The 16,880-nt window shown below is 33.6% G+C and overlaps 1 protein-coding gene across 1 annotated transcript in view; it reads left to right on the top strand.

The window, feature by feature from the left end:
• The first annotated feature begins 50 nt into the window (after positions 1-50).
• LOC149792491 (3-ketoacyl-CoA thiolase, mitochondrial-like) overlaps positions 51-16,880 on the top strand; it is a 33,467-nt gene continuing 16,637 nt past the window's right edge. Inside the window, exons 1-5 of the mRNA XM_089971080.1 lie at positions 51-197; positions 9,515-9,690; positions 12,320-12,448; positions 15,278-15,394; positions 16,714-16,861. Coding sequence (XP_089827206.1) covers positions 182-197; positions 9,515-9,690; positions 12,320-12,448; positions 15,278-15,394; positions 16,714-16,861 — 586 coding nt within the window. The 5' untranslated portion in view covers positions 51-181. The remainder of the gene's footprint in view (positions 198-9,514; positions 9,691-12,319; positions 12,449-15,277; positions 15,395-16,713; positions 16,862-16,880) is intronic.

Here is a 16,880-nt window from a genome sequence, read left to right as displayed (position 1 = left end):
CACGTAATAACAACTGCTAATTTCACAAACTTCCGTCTAAGGGAGACAACTGTGCATACATTCAGACTTGGGTCACAACCATTGTTCCAATTGTTGAGGATCAATAGAGTGAAGGATAGGGAAGCAGACTAATCCAAACTACACAGATAATTTCCAATTCTACACTGACGGTTTATCGAATATGGCGTTGGCCAAAGGTTATTTGCATTTTGCACGTTGTAAAAGATGTCACATTTCATTTATCAGTGGTTTTTAATATGTTATTTAAAATTAATAATTTCTTGTGAACGTTGAAAATATAATTATTTTAATTTTCAGGGCACATATAACTGACAAACAGAATTACCACTGACCGGCAATGGATTGGTGGATGAGGGTCAAAAAATATAACGTCATGATTGACGCCCATTTGATCTAATCAATCAACTTTTTAAATTGATTGTACAGAATACAATAATAAGTTTTTATCACAATGCAAGAACCAAACAACATATGTCGTACAATGTAGCCTATGACGTGTAACGTGTAAGCAATAGTTCTGGAGAAGCATTTACGCGACCTAAAGCATACACATTTCTCAAACAGTTAAAGAGACTACAGTGTATGTTTACAATGATGTCACAGTAGTATGACTACCATGTTACATAGTGTGTAAAAAGAAGCAGTGTCACAGTAGTATGATTACCATGTTACACAGTCTAGAAAGAAGCACTGATGTCACAGTAGTATGATTACCACATTACATAGTGTGTAAAAAGAAGCAATGCTGTCACAGTAGTATGACTACCATGTTACATAGTTTGTAAAAAGAAGCGATAATGTCACAGTAGTATGATTACCATGTTACATATTGTGTAAAAAGAAGCACTGATGTCACAGTAGTATGATTACCACATTACATAGTGTGTAAAAAGAAGCAATGATGTCACAGTATTATGAACAGAAATACAGCATTCTTTTATATCATGGATTTTATAGCTGCAGATTTTGATGGTCTTAAAAATTCACAATTTGTGACCTACTGAAGCTACACCTTAATGGGTATGACCCAAGGGTCTCAAGCAAAACACATCTAACGAGTTAAAGACAAGTAAGACTAACCCTTAGGAGTTATTTTAATTTTGTATGTAAAACCATTCTCACCCCCTGGTTATGCCACCAGATAGAATGATCAAAATTGAAATGTTGTGTACACTACTATGACTTTATGGTCTTAAAATAAGTAATAGAAAAGAGTGAGAAACAACAAGCTTTGTTGTTGTTGTTGTGGTGGTTATAGGGTTTAATGCCATTTTTCAGTACCAGATTGGCTATACATGGTGGTCAGTATAAATGGTGGAGGATGAACCCAGGAAAACCCCGGAAATAACCACTGACCCATGAGAAGCTACCGGCAAGCTATCTCACATACCAACATTGGCAGAGCCCCGAGACTCAAACCCATGCAGACAGAGGTGAGATGGCAGTGATCCATAACTGTGAGCACTTTAGACCATTTGGTCACTCAGGGTCCCAACAAGCCTTGTAAAATTCAACAAAGAATTATATTTCCCTTGAATAAAAAGTGAAAAATGTAAAAAAAAAAAAGAACTTATGGTATTGTGAATTAAATTGCAAATAATCCTAGAATTACTGACTCAAGTCCAGACCGAATGATTAAAGTTCTTTATAAACTTTTGTGGTATTCTGAAATAAATCCAATGCTGAAAGTGTTGATGTGGCTGTGGTGGCCCATGTTGTGGTGATGTGCCAACAGTCTATTGTTGAATCACAAAAGTACAATCCAAGAATATATCCTTATTTGAATTTCACTATAATTTCCAGTTAATGTCTCTTTCCAAGAATGTAATTTTAGATGATAAGCACATTGTATTTCAAGTGAATAAATAATCTGAGTCAATAACTTCCAGCCAAAATGAAATACTAGGCACAAGAATGATTCTGCTTCAAGATCTTGTAGCACGAATAAATAATTTATAGAAAAACACGATTGTATAGTCCTCTATGTGACCTTAGGTCACAATTAATATTTTCTATAAAAAAAATTATTACGTAATGAAGAGTTTCATTTTAGAAGGTTCCTGATCTTTACAAGACAAAACCTTAGTTATAATTAGAGTGAGTGAGTTATTTGGATTTTTTACATAGCTTTAACCATTTTTCAGTCATATCGCTACAATGTCTGCAGTGTGACAGTTTATAGTGATGTCTAGCACTAGGGCATCCTGCCGCAGACATGAAGCATGATGTCCCACACAGTCACATTATCCTGACACGGGCCAACCAGTCCTAACACTAAACTCTTAATGCTGAGCACCTAGCCAGGAAGCTGTTAGTACCATTTTTATAAGTCTTTGGTATGACTCTGCCAGGGTTTGAACCTGCAACCTCACGCATCCAAGAAGTTATAATTATTAAATTTATTGCTAAAATTATAATAAGAAAATAGTACACACAATGTCTCTGACTCAGGCAAAGATAATAATCCTAATAGTAAACCAATACTCATAGGGAAAATATTTGTTATGTATTAGTTGTTTACGGAATGTAAAAAATAATGATTCAGGTCAGGTAAAAAATGAACTTGATTTTAGATAAGGTCTAGTCCAAAATATAATTATCAAAAGCACATAGTGAAAGAAATTTAAAAAATAACAAGCATTGTGACTAAACATACATAACACCAATATACAAGTTATCACCCCAATCATTTGCCAAAGCTGATTTTGGTTTATTTTACCCAGTTTGATTTGGTTCCCTGATACATGTATGTATAGGGGTAGAGAATATGGGACTGAAATGAGATTAAAATCCAGGACTAGTCTATCACTTGTTGAATGCTGTGCTAACTGATTTAGTTGAGCTGACCCTCCAACCAATTTGCTACTAATGATTGTAATAAAAAATCTAAAATATAAGCAATTACACTTATTTTTAGCTCTGCCGGTTGTTGATTGAAAGAGCTTAATATGTGATAGCCTGACATCATCAATCGATCCATTAGCAGAAGTCTGTTGCCTCTATTCTTCTCAACGACTGGAAGAATTTAAATTAAAGGTTATGTAATTATACAAGGGCCTTGTTGATCCTAATATAAAATTGTGTCTCTCAGCCTCTCAGCCATCCAGTATGGCCAGCTTGAAAATCTTGTTATTGCTACTCCCGAACAGATCACTGTATTGACATGGGATTTTCAGTAAAACTGGTCCTTTGTAGTAGCGCCTTTTTGATGTAACTGCGCTATGGGGAATTAGTCACAAGCAAGAGGGTTTCTTCTTTTCTACATATAATGGAATTCTGTTACCTCTAGTTTTTCATGCTGACTCCCTGCACTATGTTTGACCTGGCTTTTTAAACAATCCTTGCAGACTTCAGAGAGAACATTCCCTGAAGACCCTTTATCTAACTCTAATCTACATATCAAAATGCACAGAATCTAAATTATTTAATCCAAAATAAATCCATATATGTAATCTCCATACACACTCTTTTCCCACCGATGATGTATGTTAGAATTTACAAAAATATTATTTTGAGTAGGAAATTACTTGTAACTTTGTACTTTTTGAGCAAATTACTTCAAAATTAAACTATAACTACCCAGCTCTACCGGTATTTTAAGCACTTTATACCAACTAAAAGAGATTTAAAGTTACCTTTAACTGGTCACTGATTTTAATGTTTACGTATTAAGTCAAACTTGCTATAATTGATTTTAATTAGCTTTACAAACACATAATCAAACTATTCTTTGTTTCAGTATATCAGCAATGTAACCTGACACCATAGCATTTGAATTGCTGCTGATAAATATTGTATTCCCCCAAATCTCTGCCTCTACATTGACCGTAGATTTACTCCTCTATCCTAGACATACTATTATTAAATTTATGGAGAGAATTTTGAAAATTTATACACAAATATATCTTCTCTTCAAAAACTGATATAAATACCATAGCATCTGAAATAACTAAATTTAGCCATATAATACTTTACTGAAAATGATGCAAATCTGACATTCAGTATAGTTACTAACTGAAAAATCTTTAATGTTTTTCTAATTTCATGGTGTTTGTTTTTGTAATAATATTATTATGTTTTTTTTCTTATAGGTGTTGTCTAATGTTGTAAAGCGCTTAGAGCTTCTAAAGATTAGGCGCTATACAAAGTCCTCATTATTATTATTATTATTATTATTATTATTATTGTTGCTTCTTCTGAACAGATGGTCATAGACAGACGTGGGGTTTTCATTGAAATACTTACAATTATTGTTGCCACTTCTTTTGAATGGATGGTCAGATAGACATTTTGTTTATTGTTATGTGTATTCATATTGTGTTAATTTTATGATTATATATTGTAAGGGTTCATTAGTAAAAGATTGAATATTGAATTTTGTCAGTTGTGGGTTTGTGCTACAAGATGAGGTCAGTTTGTTTCGGTAAACATGTTTACATGACCTTTAGATCTTGAGGACAAATTTGATGGGATCAGAGTTCAGGTCATTGGTTTCCCCCTTCAGAAAACCAGGTCACTCAATTTCTGATTGGTTTGCTATTAAAGGACCTGGTCTTGTTGACAAGTTAGAATGATTTGGAAATGAACTTATGACCCTATTCCTGTTTCTGAAACTGTGTCTTAGATTTTTATATAAGGTAGTGAATAATAGCATTAATAATTCCTATATTAAACACCAGTCTTGGTAGAATCAGCTTTAGTTGTTTTCAGTTCTAATTTGAGAGGATTTGTTTATTTTAATAATTTATTGGAATTAGAAGGTGCTCATAAATTTAGGACTAAGTAACTGTTTTGGAGTTACTGGTACTGTGAATTCATTGAAAGACGTTTTGGATAATATCATTGTTGTACATCAAGACTGTTCTTATATCAACACTATTCAAGGCTATTGGCACCTCAGCAAATTAGATTTGGCTTCATTCAGAACACCACTGGAACTAATTTGGAATACTCTATACTTTTGGACTTATTATATAACTTTACGACTAATTGGAATTTAGTTCACACTGCTGTATGTTATTGTTTAATTTTTCACTTTGTATTATAGAGAAATAAATTATTTTTTGAATTTACAAAACTTGTTGGTGTTTGTCAGTTCTTTCTGTTATTTAGTTTAACACATAAAATCATGACATTAAACTGAGTCCTTATGCGATGTAGTTGGTCTAAAATGAAAACAGTGCAGATCAGACCACCATTAATGGTCAGCATGTTGTTCATATCTTGCTATCACCACTTCTTAACTTATTGAAAAATTGAAAAACTGGGTTTTCATTAATAGACCCTTCTCTTAATATCTTGTTTTTCATTGGAAATACAGTGAAAAAGACTTCCTAAAAGATGGCCATTTTGGCACTCCGGCAAAACTTTTTATCACCATTCTGCTTAAAAGGATGGCCATATTAACAGGGGTTCTCATGAAAGCACAGCTTGCTTTTTTTGTCCTAATTGAAACTAATGTAAATAGGACCTATCAAAATGGCAGCTGCAGAAGCTATCATGAAAAAATATATGTACTTGTACTGACAGGATGGACATACGGACATGTTTTTTGTTTGTTTTAAAAAAAACCCAGAAACTGGTTTCTTGTAATATGTATTTGTATTAAAATGATGCTGATGCATGATGCATATATCCATTTTTGCAATCATCTTGAAAATCTCAGTGTTGCTACTTCTTGACAGTCATCTTGAAAATCTCAGTGTTGCTACTTCTTGACAGTCATCTTGAAAATCTCAGTGTTGCTACTTCTTGACAGTCATCTTGAAAATCTCTGTTGCTACTTCTTGACAGTCATCTTGAAAATCTCAATGTTGCTACTTCTTGACAGTCATCTTGAAAATCTCAATGTTGCTACTTCTTGACAGTCATCTTGAAAATCTCAGTGTTGCTACTTCTTGACAGCCATCTTGGAAATCTCAATGTTGCTACTTCTTGACAGTCATCTTGAAAATCTCAATGTTGCTACTTCTTGACAGTCATCTTGAAAATCTCAGTGTTGCTACGTCTTGAGTCATCTTGAAAATCTCAGTGTTGCTACTTCTTGACAGTCATCTTGAAAATCTCAGTGTTGCTACTTCTTGACAGTCATCTTGAAAATCTCAATGTTGCTACTTCTTGACAGTCATCTTGAAAATCTCAATGTTGCTACTTCGTGACAGTCATCTTGAAAATCTCAGTGTTGCTACTTCTTGACAGTCATCTTGAAAATCTCAGTGTTGCTACGTCTTGAGTCATCTTGAAAATCTAAGTGTTGCTACTTCTTGACAGTCATCTTGAAATCTCAATGTTGCTACTTCTTGACAGTCATCTTGGAAATCTCAATGTTGCTACTTCTTGACAGTCATCTTGAAAATCTCAGTGTTGCTACTTCTTGACAGTCATCTTGAAAATCTCAGTGTTGCTACTTCTTGACAGTCATCTTGGAAATCTCAGTGTTGCTACTTCTTGACAGTCATCTTGAAAATCTCAGTGTTGCTACTTCTTGACAGTCATCTTGAAAATCTCTGTTGCTACTTCTTGACAGTCATCTTGGAAATCTCAATGTTGCTACTTCTTGACAGTCATCTTGAAAATCTCAATGTTGCTACTTCTTGACAGTCATCTTGAAAATCTCAGTGTTGCTACTTCTTGACAGCCATCTTGGAAATCTCAATGTTGCTACTTCTTGACAGTCATCTTGAAAATCTCAATGTTGCTACTTCTTGACAGTCATCTTGAAAATCTCAGTGTTGCTACGTCTTGAGTCATCTTGAAAATCTCAGTGTTGCTACTTCTTGACAGTCATCTTGAAAATCTCAATGTTGCTACTTCTTGACAGTCATCTTGAAAATCTCAATGTTGCTACTTCTTGACAGTCATCTTGAAAATCTCAGTGTTGCTTATTCTTGACAGTCATCTTGAAAATCTCAGTGTTGCTACGTCTTGAGTCATCTTGAAAATCTCTGTTGCTACTTCTTGACAGTCATCTTGGAAATCTCAATGTTGCTACTTCTTGACAGTCATCTTGAAAATCTCAGTGTTGCTACGTCTTGAGTCATCTTGAAAATCTCAGTGTTGCTACTTCTTGACAGTCATCTTGAAAATCTCAGTGTTGCTACTTCTTGACAGTCATCTTGAAAATCTCAGTGTTGCTACTTCTTCACAGTCATCTTGAAAATCTCAATGTTGCTACTTCGTGACAGTCATCTTGAAAATCTCAGTGTTGCTACTTCTTGACAGTCATCTTGAAAATCTCAGTGTTGCTACGTCTTGAGTCATCTTGAAAATCTCAGTGTTGCTACTTCTTGACAGTCATCTTGAAATCTCAATGTTGCTACTTCTTGACAGTCATCTTGGAAATCTCAATGTTGCTACTTCTTGACAGTCATCTTGAAAATCTCAGTGTTGCTACTTCTTGACAGTCATCTTGAAAGTCTCAGTGTTGCTACTTCTTGACAGTCATCTTGGAAATCTCAATGTTGCTACTTCTTGACAGTCATCTTGGAAATCTCAGTGTTCCTACTTCTTGACAGTCATCTTGAAAATCTCAGTGTTGCTACTTCTTGACAGTCATCTTGGAAATCTCAGTGTTGCTACTTCTTGACAGTCATCTTGAAAATCTCAGTGTTGCTACTTCTTGACAGTCATCTTGAAAATCTCTGTTGCTACTTCTTGACAGTCATCTTGAAAATCTCAATGTTGCTACTTCTTGACAGTCATCTTGAAAATCTCAATGTTGCTACTTCTTGACAGTCATCTTGAAAATCTCAGTGTTGCTACTTCTTGACAGCCATCTTGGAAATCTCAATGTTGCTACTTCTTGACAGTCATCTTGAAAATCTCAATGTTGCTACTTCTTGACAGTCATCTTGAAAATCTCAGTGTTGCTACGTCTTGAGTCATCTTGAAAATCTCAGTGTTGCTACTTCTTGACAGTCATCTTGAAAATCTCAATGTTGCTACTTCTTGACAGTCATCTTGAAAATCTCAATGTTGCTACTTCTTGACAGTCATCTTGAAAATCTCAGTGTTGCTTATTCTTGACAGTCATCTTGAAAATCTCAGTGTTGCTACGTCTTGAGTCATCTTGAAAATCTCAGTGTTGCTACTTCTTGACAGTCATCTTGAAATCTCAATGTTGCTACTTCTTGACAGTCATCTTGGAAATCTCAATGTTGCTACTTCTTGACAGTCATCTTGAAAATCTCAGTGTTGCTACTTCTTGACAGTCATCTTGGAAATCTCAGTGTTGCTACTTCTTGACAGTCATCTTGGAAATCTCAGTGTTGCTACTTCTTGACAGTCATCTTGAAAATCTCAGTGTTGCTACTTCTTGACAGTCATCTTGGAAATCTCAGTATTGCTACTTCTTGACAGTCATCTTGGAAATCTCAATGTTGCTACTTCTTGACAGTCATCTTGGAAATCTCAATGTTGCTACTTCTTGACAGTCATCTTGAAATCTCAGTGTTGCTACTTCTTGACAGCCATCTTGGAAATCTCAATGTTGCTACTTCTTGACAGTCATCTTGAAAATCTCAATGTTGCTACTTCTTGACAGTCATCTTGAAAATCTCAGTGTTGCTACGTCTTGAGTCATCTTGAAAATCTCAGTGTTGCTACTTCTTGACAGTCATCTTGAAAATCTCAATGTTGCTACTTCTTGACAGTCATCTTGAAAATCTCAATGTTGCTACTTCTTGACAGTCATCTTGAAAATCTCAATGTTGCTACTTCTTGACAGTCATCTTGAAAATCTCAGTGTTGCTATGTCTTGAGTCATCTTGAAAATCTCAGTGTTGCTACTTCTTGACAGTCATCTTGAAAATCTCAATGTTGCTACTTCTTGACAGTCATCTTGAAAATCTCAGTGTTGCTACTTCTTGACAGTCATCTTGAAAATCTCAGTGTTGCTACTTCTAAACTGATGGTGATTATCAACATGGAATCTTCTTGAAAATACCCTTATATTTTTCCTGACAAAACTGCTCTTGTGACTGGTGGTACAATGGTGACATGGAAGTTTGACCTTAGTACTTCTTGTTACAGTAGAATATAAAATGCAGTAAAAAGTCCTTAATGGTGTCCTCTCAGTATTCAAAAACCAAAACAGAGTTACATAATTAATTAAACAAACAACAATGCATCTAAACATTACCAATTGAATGGGTTCCATTGACATACATGTGTTTTTAGAGAGTTGGCAATATGCTAAGGGCGTTATATATATAGCCATGCATTTTAAAGAAATGGCAGATATCCTGTGATGCTGAATGTTTGAAAGTGTAACCTGATACCTTGGGATACGATTTTGAGTGCTTTGTTAATGTGTATATTAATTTTAGAATTTTGATCCATAACATGTGGATGAAACTGGGGGTGGGGATGACACTGTTGCATCCATAAAATAAACAAACTGGTAATTTTGGTGTGCTACATTGCAATAATTTTATTGGGTTGTATTTCATTTGTATATGTCGTCATGTTTGATTCTTGAATCCACTTTTTTCAGCTGTATCTGGAGTGTTCATTGTTGCTGCCAAAAGGACGGCCTTTGGGACTTACGGTGGCAAATTGAAAGACATATCGGCTACAGCCCTTCAGATTACGGCAGCCAAAGCAGCAATTGAGGCTGGAAAGATCAATCCAGAGTTAATCAACTCAGTAATTATAGGAAATGTATTGCAGGTATTCAGTATAACAAGATACAATGGTCCATTCTTTTTTTTGGCCACTTCTAGAACAAAGAACAAAAAATCAGTCTTTTCCTTTTGATGGCTTTTGGCAATACATTATTTTGATTCAGGACAAGGTAACCTTTTATTGGAGAGTCACCTATCTCGATGACTGTAAAATAAAATTCAAATTGAGGTCTGTTTAGGTTTCTTTAGCTAACCTGTCCAAAGGCCTAGTGAACTTGTATAGTCATGCAGCCATGGTCTCAGACAAATGAGTAGCATCTATGCATATTGATGAGTAGCATATATGCATATTAATGAGTAGCTTCTATGCATATTAATAAGTAGCAGCTATGCATATTAATGAGTAGCATCTATGCATATTAATGAGTAGCAGCTATGCATATTAATGAGTAGCATCTATGCATATTAATGAATATTAATGAGTAGCATCTATGCATATTAATGAGTAGCATCTATGCATATTAATGAGTAGCAGCTATGCATATTAATAAGTAGCAGCTATGCATATTAATGAGTAGCATATATGCATATTAATGAGTAGCAGCTATGCATATTAATGAGTAGCATCTATGCATTTTAATGAGTAGCATCTATGCATATTAATGAGTAGCATCTATACATAACAGTATTAATGAGGTGGATCTATGTATATCAATGAGTAATATCTGCATATTAATGAGTAGCATCTATGCATATCAATTAGTAGCATCTATGCATACAGTATTAATGATGTGGATCTATGCATATCAATGAGTAATATCTGCATATTAATGAGTAGCAGCTATGAATGTAATGAGTAACAGCTATGCATATTAATGAGTAGCATCTATGCATATTAGTGAGTAGCATCTATACATTCAGTATTAATGAGGTGGATCTATGCATATCAATGAGTAATATCTTCATATGAATTGAATGAGTAGCAGCTATGCATATTAATGAAAGCATCTATGCATATTAATGTGTAGCATCTATGCATATTAGTGAGTAGCACCAATGCATATTAATTAGTAGGATCTTTGCTGCATATTAATGAGTAGCATGTGTGCGTATTAATGAGTAGCATCTATGCATATTAATGAGTAGCATCTGTGCATATTAATGAGTAGCATATCTGCATATTAATGAGTGGCAGCTATGCATATTAATAAAAGCATCTATGAATATTAATGAGTAGCATCTATGCATATTAGTGAGTAGCACCAATGCATATTAATGAGTAGCAGCTATGGATATTAATGAAAGCATCTATGCATATTAATGAGTAGTATCTATGTATATTAATGAGTAGCATCTATGAATATTAATGACTAGCATTTATGCATATTAGTGAGTAGCACCAATGCATATTAATGAGTAGCAGTTATGTATATTAATGAGTAACATCTGTGCATATTAATGAGTAGCAGCAATGCATATTAATGAGCAGCAGCTATGCATGTTAATGAGCAGCATCTATGCATATTAATGAGTAGCATCTGTGCATATTAATGAGTAGCAGCTATGCATATTAATGAGTAGCAGCTATGCATATTAATGAGTAGCAGCTATGCATATTAATGAGTAGCCTCCATGAATTTAATGAGTAGCAGCTATGCATATCAGTGAGTAGCATCTATTCATATTAATGAGCATCTAGCAGCTATGCATAATAATGTATAGGGTCTATGCATGTTAATGAGTAGCATCTAAGCATATTAATGAGTTGCATCTATGCATATTAATGAAAGCATCTGTGCATATTAATGAGTAGCATCTATGCATATTAATGAGTAGCATCTATGAATATTAATGAGTAGCATATATAGATATTAATGAGTAGCATCTATGCATATTAATGAGTAGCATCTGTGCATATTAATGAGTAGCATCTATGCATATTAATGAGTATTTGCCATAATAATGTGTGTGTCTGATTTGGATTTTTAACGTAGCTTTAAAAATAAATCAGTCATATGGCTACGATGTCTGCAGTGTGACAGTTTTATAGTGATGTCTAGCACTGGGGCATCATATTTCTGTACTTCTGAATTTCATATGATAATGCTATTTATGAAATAAACTTTTTGTTAATCTCAATACAAGTGTGTAACATTGTTTTGTGGACAAGACTAGTAAACATTTGGCAGGACTTGTAAATTTCTCAGCATACTAGTCCTTCCGGCTATAAAGAAATTTATGTTAAATTTGAGCCCTGAATATATATATATATATATATATATATATATATATATATATATATATATATATATATATATATATATATATATATAGATTTAGTGCTTTCCAACATTTTTTTCTAACTCAGGATGGCTTTCAGTTTTCAGCAAATGACACTGACATGCCATTCCAATATGGCTGCCATTACTTAAACTATTAAAGCATTATGGCAATGGGCAGTTTCACATTTATATCAATGATACCAATCTGCAATCAAAATATGGCATTACTAAAATTTACAGAAGGCATCTAGGCGCCATGAAGTTTTTGCATATAATGCTAATCTGCTTTAATTAGATATATAATTAGATATCTGCTAATAGATTTACATGTAGTAAGTTGATGTCTTGAAATTATATAAAGTGTACATCTGTAAAATTGTATCCTTCCTACAGACTGCCGCAGATGCCATCTATGTAGCCCGCCATGTTGGTCTGAACTGTGGAGTGCCATTTGCTGTACCAGCCCTTACAGTTAATCGTCTGTGTGGCTCTGGTTTCCAAGCAATTGTAAATGGAGCACAGGTATGTCAGACTGTAGCATTTTGCTTCTTGTATGTAGAAGCATCAAGAAAATGGTTAATGTACTATGATCATAGATCCCACAAATGTTACAAAATAGTTGTGAAAATTCATACAGAGTTAAACTAGTTTGTAGTTAATTGTAAAGGATCTCAGATGTTCTCACTGAAGCAGAATTTCATTTAAAACAGTTAAAATATATATTTATTGTTTACAGCTTAAAGTTTTGAACTATTCATTATATGAAAAATTTATACAGATTCCGTCATGTTGGACTCTTGATTCCTTTATCTTCTATCCTCACCATGGATCTTCTGTTTAAGATGAACTTACAGAGGAATGCAATGATAATTTGTCTGTGAAAACATGAGACGCATCAAGTTGAAAAAATAAATAAAAGAATCCACAGACTCACACACATATATTTCAGTATATGCTTCCTCATCAAATATTTCTTGTGTTGTTGTGATTCTTTCCAAATGTTCAGTGCAGGATTGTCTTAATCCTGGAAAAGACTGGGAAAAACTGCAAAAGCTACTTTACTTTTCCATCCAATTTAACATCATCATCAATTAAAAACATGTCATGGTGAAAATCTGCTGATAAAAACAAAAGCAAGCGGAGTGTGTTATGTATATCTATATTTTTTGTAACTCCAGGTACATGATTTTGTCAAACATTTGTAATTTTTATTTTTATGACTTAAATTGTAGTGTATCCAGTGATTATCCAAAGCTGGATTTCATACATGCATAGGATCTAGGATCTATCAATAGATCCTTATGTATGTGTTGACAATTACTAATAATAAAATCATTAGTAAATCCCTTTACAAGAATCAGTCTTTTTCCTATTTGACAGACTGGTCACATGAATAGGTATTTTGAAATGTCAGATTGAATAGTAAGATCTGTCATGTGGGGTATATTGCAACATATAGTTGTAATGGACGCTTGAAGATGTATACAAGGAGAGAATTGAGAAATCAGATTCATTCCTTCTTTGGATTCATTCTTATTTCTTGTGTTCCTGTTGTAACATCAAGTCTGCAGATGTGTTTTATGTTGTACTTACCGGTAGATATTATTTGAGAGGAAAATTTTTTGTTGGGACTGTTCAGTGGAAATAAAAAGTGCTCATTGAACTTTTAACTCTTTGGGACTTTATAGTACTTTTTCAAGATTATTTTGGATTCACTTCATAATACTGTAAGTTACTTTCACATTTTTATTTATAACTTTGATAAGTTTACAAAACGTGTTGATTTTGCTTCTTTCTGTTACATAGTTTACCATAGCATCATAACAGAAATTGGGGACTCATCTGGGATCCGAATTTCAGAAATCTTTCAGAGAAATTGAAATTGTTTTGAAATTTTAATTCATTTTTTTTCAGACATTTCTTTAACCCTGCTCTTTTGATTTTATGTAGTGAAACCAACAAGCTTTCACAATATCATCTTGGGAGGAGAGTTTTTATATCCAGTTTGACCCAGGAAGTGTTTGAGAGTTTAAGGAAAGATGACTTGCTGGAGTTTGCCAACTGCTGTTCTCTTTCTGACATAATACAAAATTGTCTACGTTAAAACAGGATATTTGGTCAAACATTTGAATGAAAATAAAAAATTTTATTCAAATGCTTTAGGATTAATGAGTAGGTCTCCATCTAAATTGGAAATAAAATTAAAAGAATTAAATTTAAAACACCAGTTAGAAATAGAACTAACAAAACTTTGAAAAGAGAAAGAAGAAAGAGATATGGAAATGTAGGCAAAGGAAGGAGATAGACAAATAAGGAAAAAGAAAGAGACAAAGAAGAAAGAGAGTTGCAGATGAAATTGCAGGTGCAAAGGAAAAAAAGAAAGAGAAAGGGAAGAGTGGCAAATGCAAATACAGATACAAAAAGAACAAGGAGAGATCGAAATGCAATTAAATTTAAAAGAACAAGGAGAGATGAAATGCAGTTAAAATTAAAAGAACAAAGAGAGATGGAAATGCAGTTAAAATTAAAAGAACAAAGAGAGATGGAAATGCAGTTAAAATTAAAAGAACAAAGAGAGATGGACATGCTGTAAAAATTAAAAGAACAAGGAGAGATGGTATGATTCTGTCAGGGTTTTAACCTGTGACCTTCCACATCTGAGGTAGATTCTCTAGCCACTTAGACCACCAGAATGGACTCTTGAAGGTGTATATAAGGAGAAAACTGAGCAATCAGATTCATTCATAAAAAAGATAAGAGTTTATGCATTGATACTGGAATATTTTAGTGGGGGACACCGTTTATCTTGCTCTTTTACCGATTGGATGTCCAAATCTGCTTGATAAATCAATCTTAATGTGGAAAAGTAGATAAGAAAATGTTATGATATATATATAAACATGATTAAAGTCCTGCTCTTGGTTGTTTGAATTTATAGTTCAGTCTCTCTCTCTCAAAAACCTATCTAATTCCAACACCCTTACTTACCTATCCATTTATGTCTATATAAATGCATGACTGTCTTTGTTTTTGTTTTTTTATATCAATCCCTTTCTTTACTTCTCATTTACATATGCTATTTACTTTACAATTTTAAATATGGGCATATTGTTTTATGTACAAAAAAATTGTATTGCTCTTTTCTTAAAACATCCCATATTCTATTCCACTTTGTTTTTACTCTTTTATTGTCATATTTTGTTGCAAGTTCAGATCTCCCAATTTTCCAGTCAGCTTGCTGACTTGTATACAGATGTTTAAAGCTCTTTCAGGCACTGTCCTTATTGTAAGAAAATATAAATGATTTGCATCATCCACCTTGATTATATGAAAATATTTTTCTTCTATCAGGATATTATGCTTGGTCACTGTCAGTTTGTCCTGGTTGGAGGTACAGAGAACATGAGCCAGGCTCCCTATGCTATCCGCAATGTACGATTCGGCACCAAGCTTGGCATGGATTATAAGGTCAGCTCTAGATGAATTCTTGCAATGATCGAGTATTTTCTGGATTAACATGGAGAATTAATTGATTGTAAAGCAACCTCATAGGGCATAAATTATTATTCAAACAATCCTCTGATGCACATAATGTTAAAATTGGAAGCAATAGCAAAGATATGTGAATCCAATATTATTTCTAACTTTAGCAAACCTATTCCAGTAAAGCATGCTTGGGACCCAGGGATGGAATATGGAGTAGTCATCAATAGTGGCAACTCAATATGGAATAGTCACAGAGGCAGCTTGGAATTTTATCTCACTTTTATATAAACTCTTTGTCAGTGTATTAAGAGTATGATGGAAAAAAAATAATTTTTTAAAAACTGACTTCCTCATATACCATGTATGTTTCTTTTGGTCAGCCCAAAGCAAAAGATTGATTTTATGTGGAGGGTGTCGTAACTTTATTTTTGAAAGGAGACCAAGTTTAGATGTTGTTTAATGCTTTAAAAATATTAACTGATTTTGTTCAATAACCTGCAATATAATGTAGTGGCTGGTCTTTTAAGTACAGCAGGTTGCCTTATAAACTAATATCCAGTTGGATGCAAGTTTGAAATTTTGTTTCTCAAAACACTTTAAGGACTTTCCTTCATTTAATGAAGTTGCTAAGTGAATTGGCCTGATGTTTTGTCACAGTATGATATAAATTGTTTGACTTGGAGGGATTGAAATGCTTCCAGGCCAATGGCATGCTGTCGACTCATCGGTTCCTAAAAATAGTTTGTATTTCTAATAATAACTTAATAGCACTTTCTATATTTAGCATAATTGGACTTTTTACTTTAAAAAGCCAGTCAATTTAAAGGGATACAACTAATGTTCTAATCATGAGAGAAAATTATTAGACCTAGAGTGGTGACCTCCCCTGATATAGTTGGATTGCTTTCATGCAATACTTAATGCAGAACTTTTTTAATAAAAAATTATCATAAATAGGTAATTGCTCAAATAATTTCTTCAGATATATTTTTGAAGTTTTAATCCATTCAGTGTTAAAAAATAAAATGAAAATTACATGGTAAATTTGTAGTCATAATTCGTGCATATATATATATATATATATATATATATATATATATATATATATATATAGCAGCATATTGGTGTTTGCTGTTGAATCATATAAAGGACCAAGATTAAAAATTTCTTGCAATTTATGTTCATCCCTCTGATCCTGTTTAATGACCCTTATTATCCAAACCCTCTTATCCATATTCTCAATACTTCTAAAGGCTGATAAATGTGATAATTATCATTTGATACATTTTCCTTTTCATCAGCTTGAGGACACCCTTTGGTCGGGGTTGACAGACTCGTATGTCCAAATGCCAATGGCCATTACAGCAGAAAACCTGGCAGAACAGTACAAAATCACCAGGGAAGACTGTGATAGATATGCTTTGAAGACGCAGCAAAGATGGGCAGCAGGTAGTACAACAAAATACAA

Source organism: Sinohyriopsis cumingii, chromosome 9, assembly GCF_028554795.1.
Source record: "Sinohyriopsis cumingii isolate HCF-2022 chromosome 9, ASM2855479v2, whole genome shotgun sequence".
Taxonomy (NCBI): Eukaryota; Metazoa; Mollusca; class Bivalvia; order Unionida; family Unionidae; genus Sinohyriopsis; species Sinohyriopsis cumingii.
This window is presented reverse-complemented; position numbering and strand designations above follow the sequence as displayed.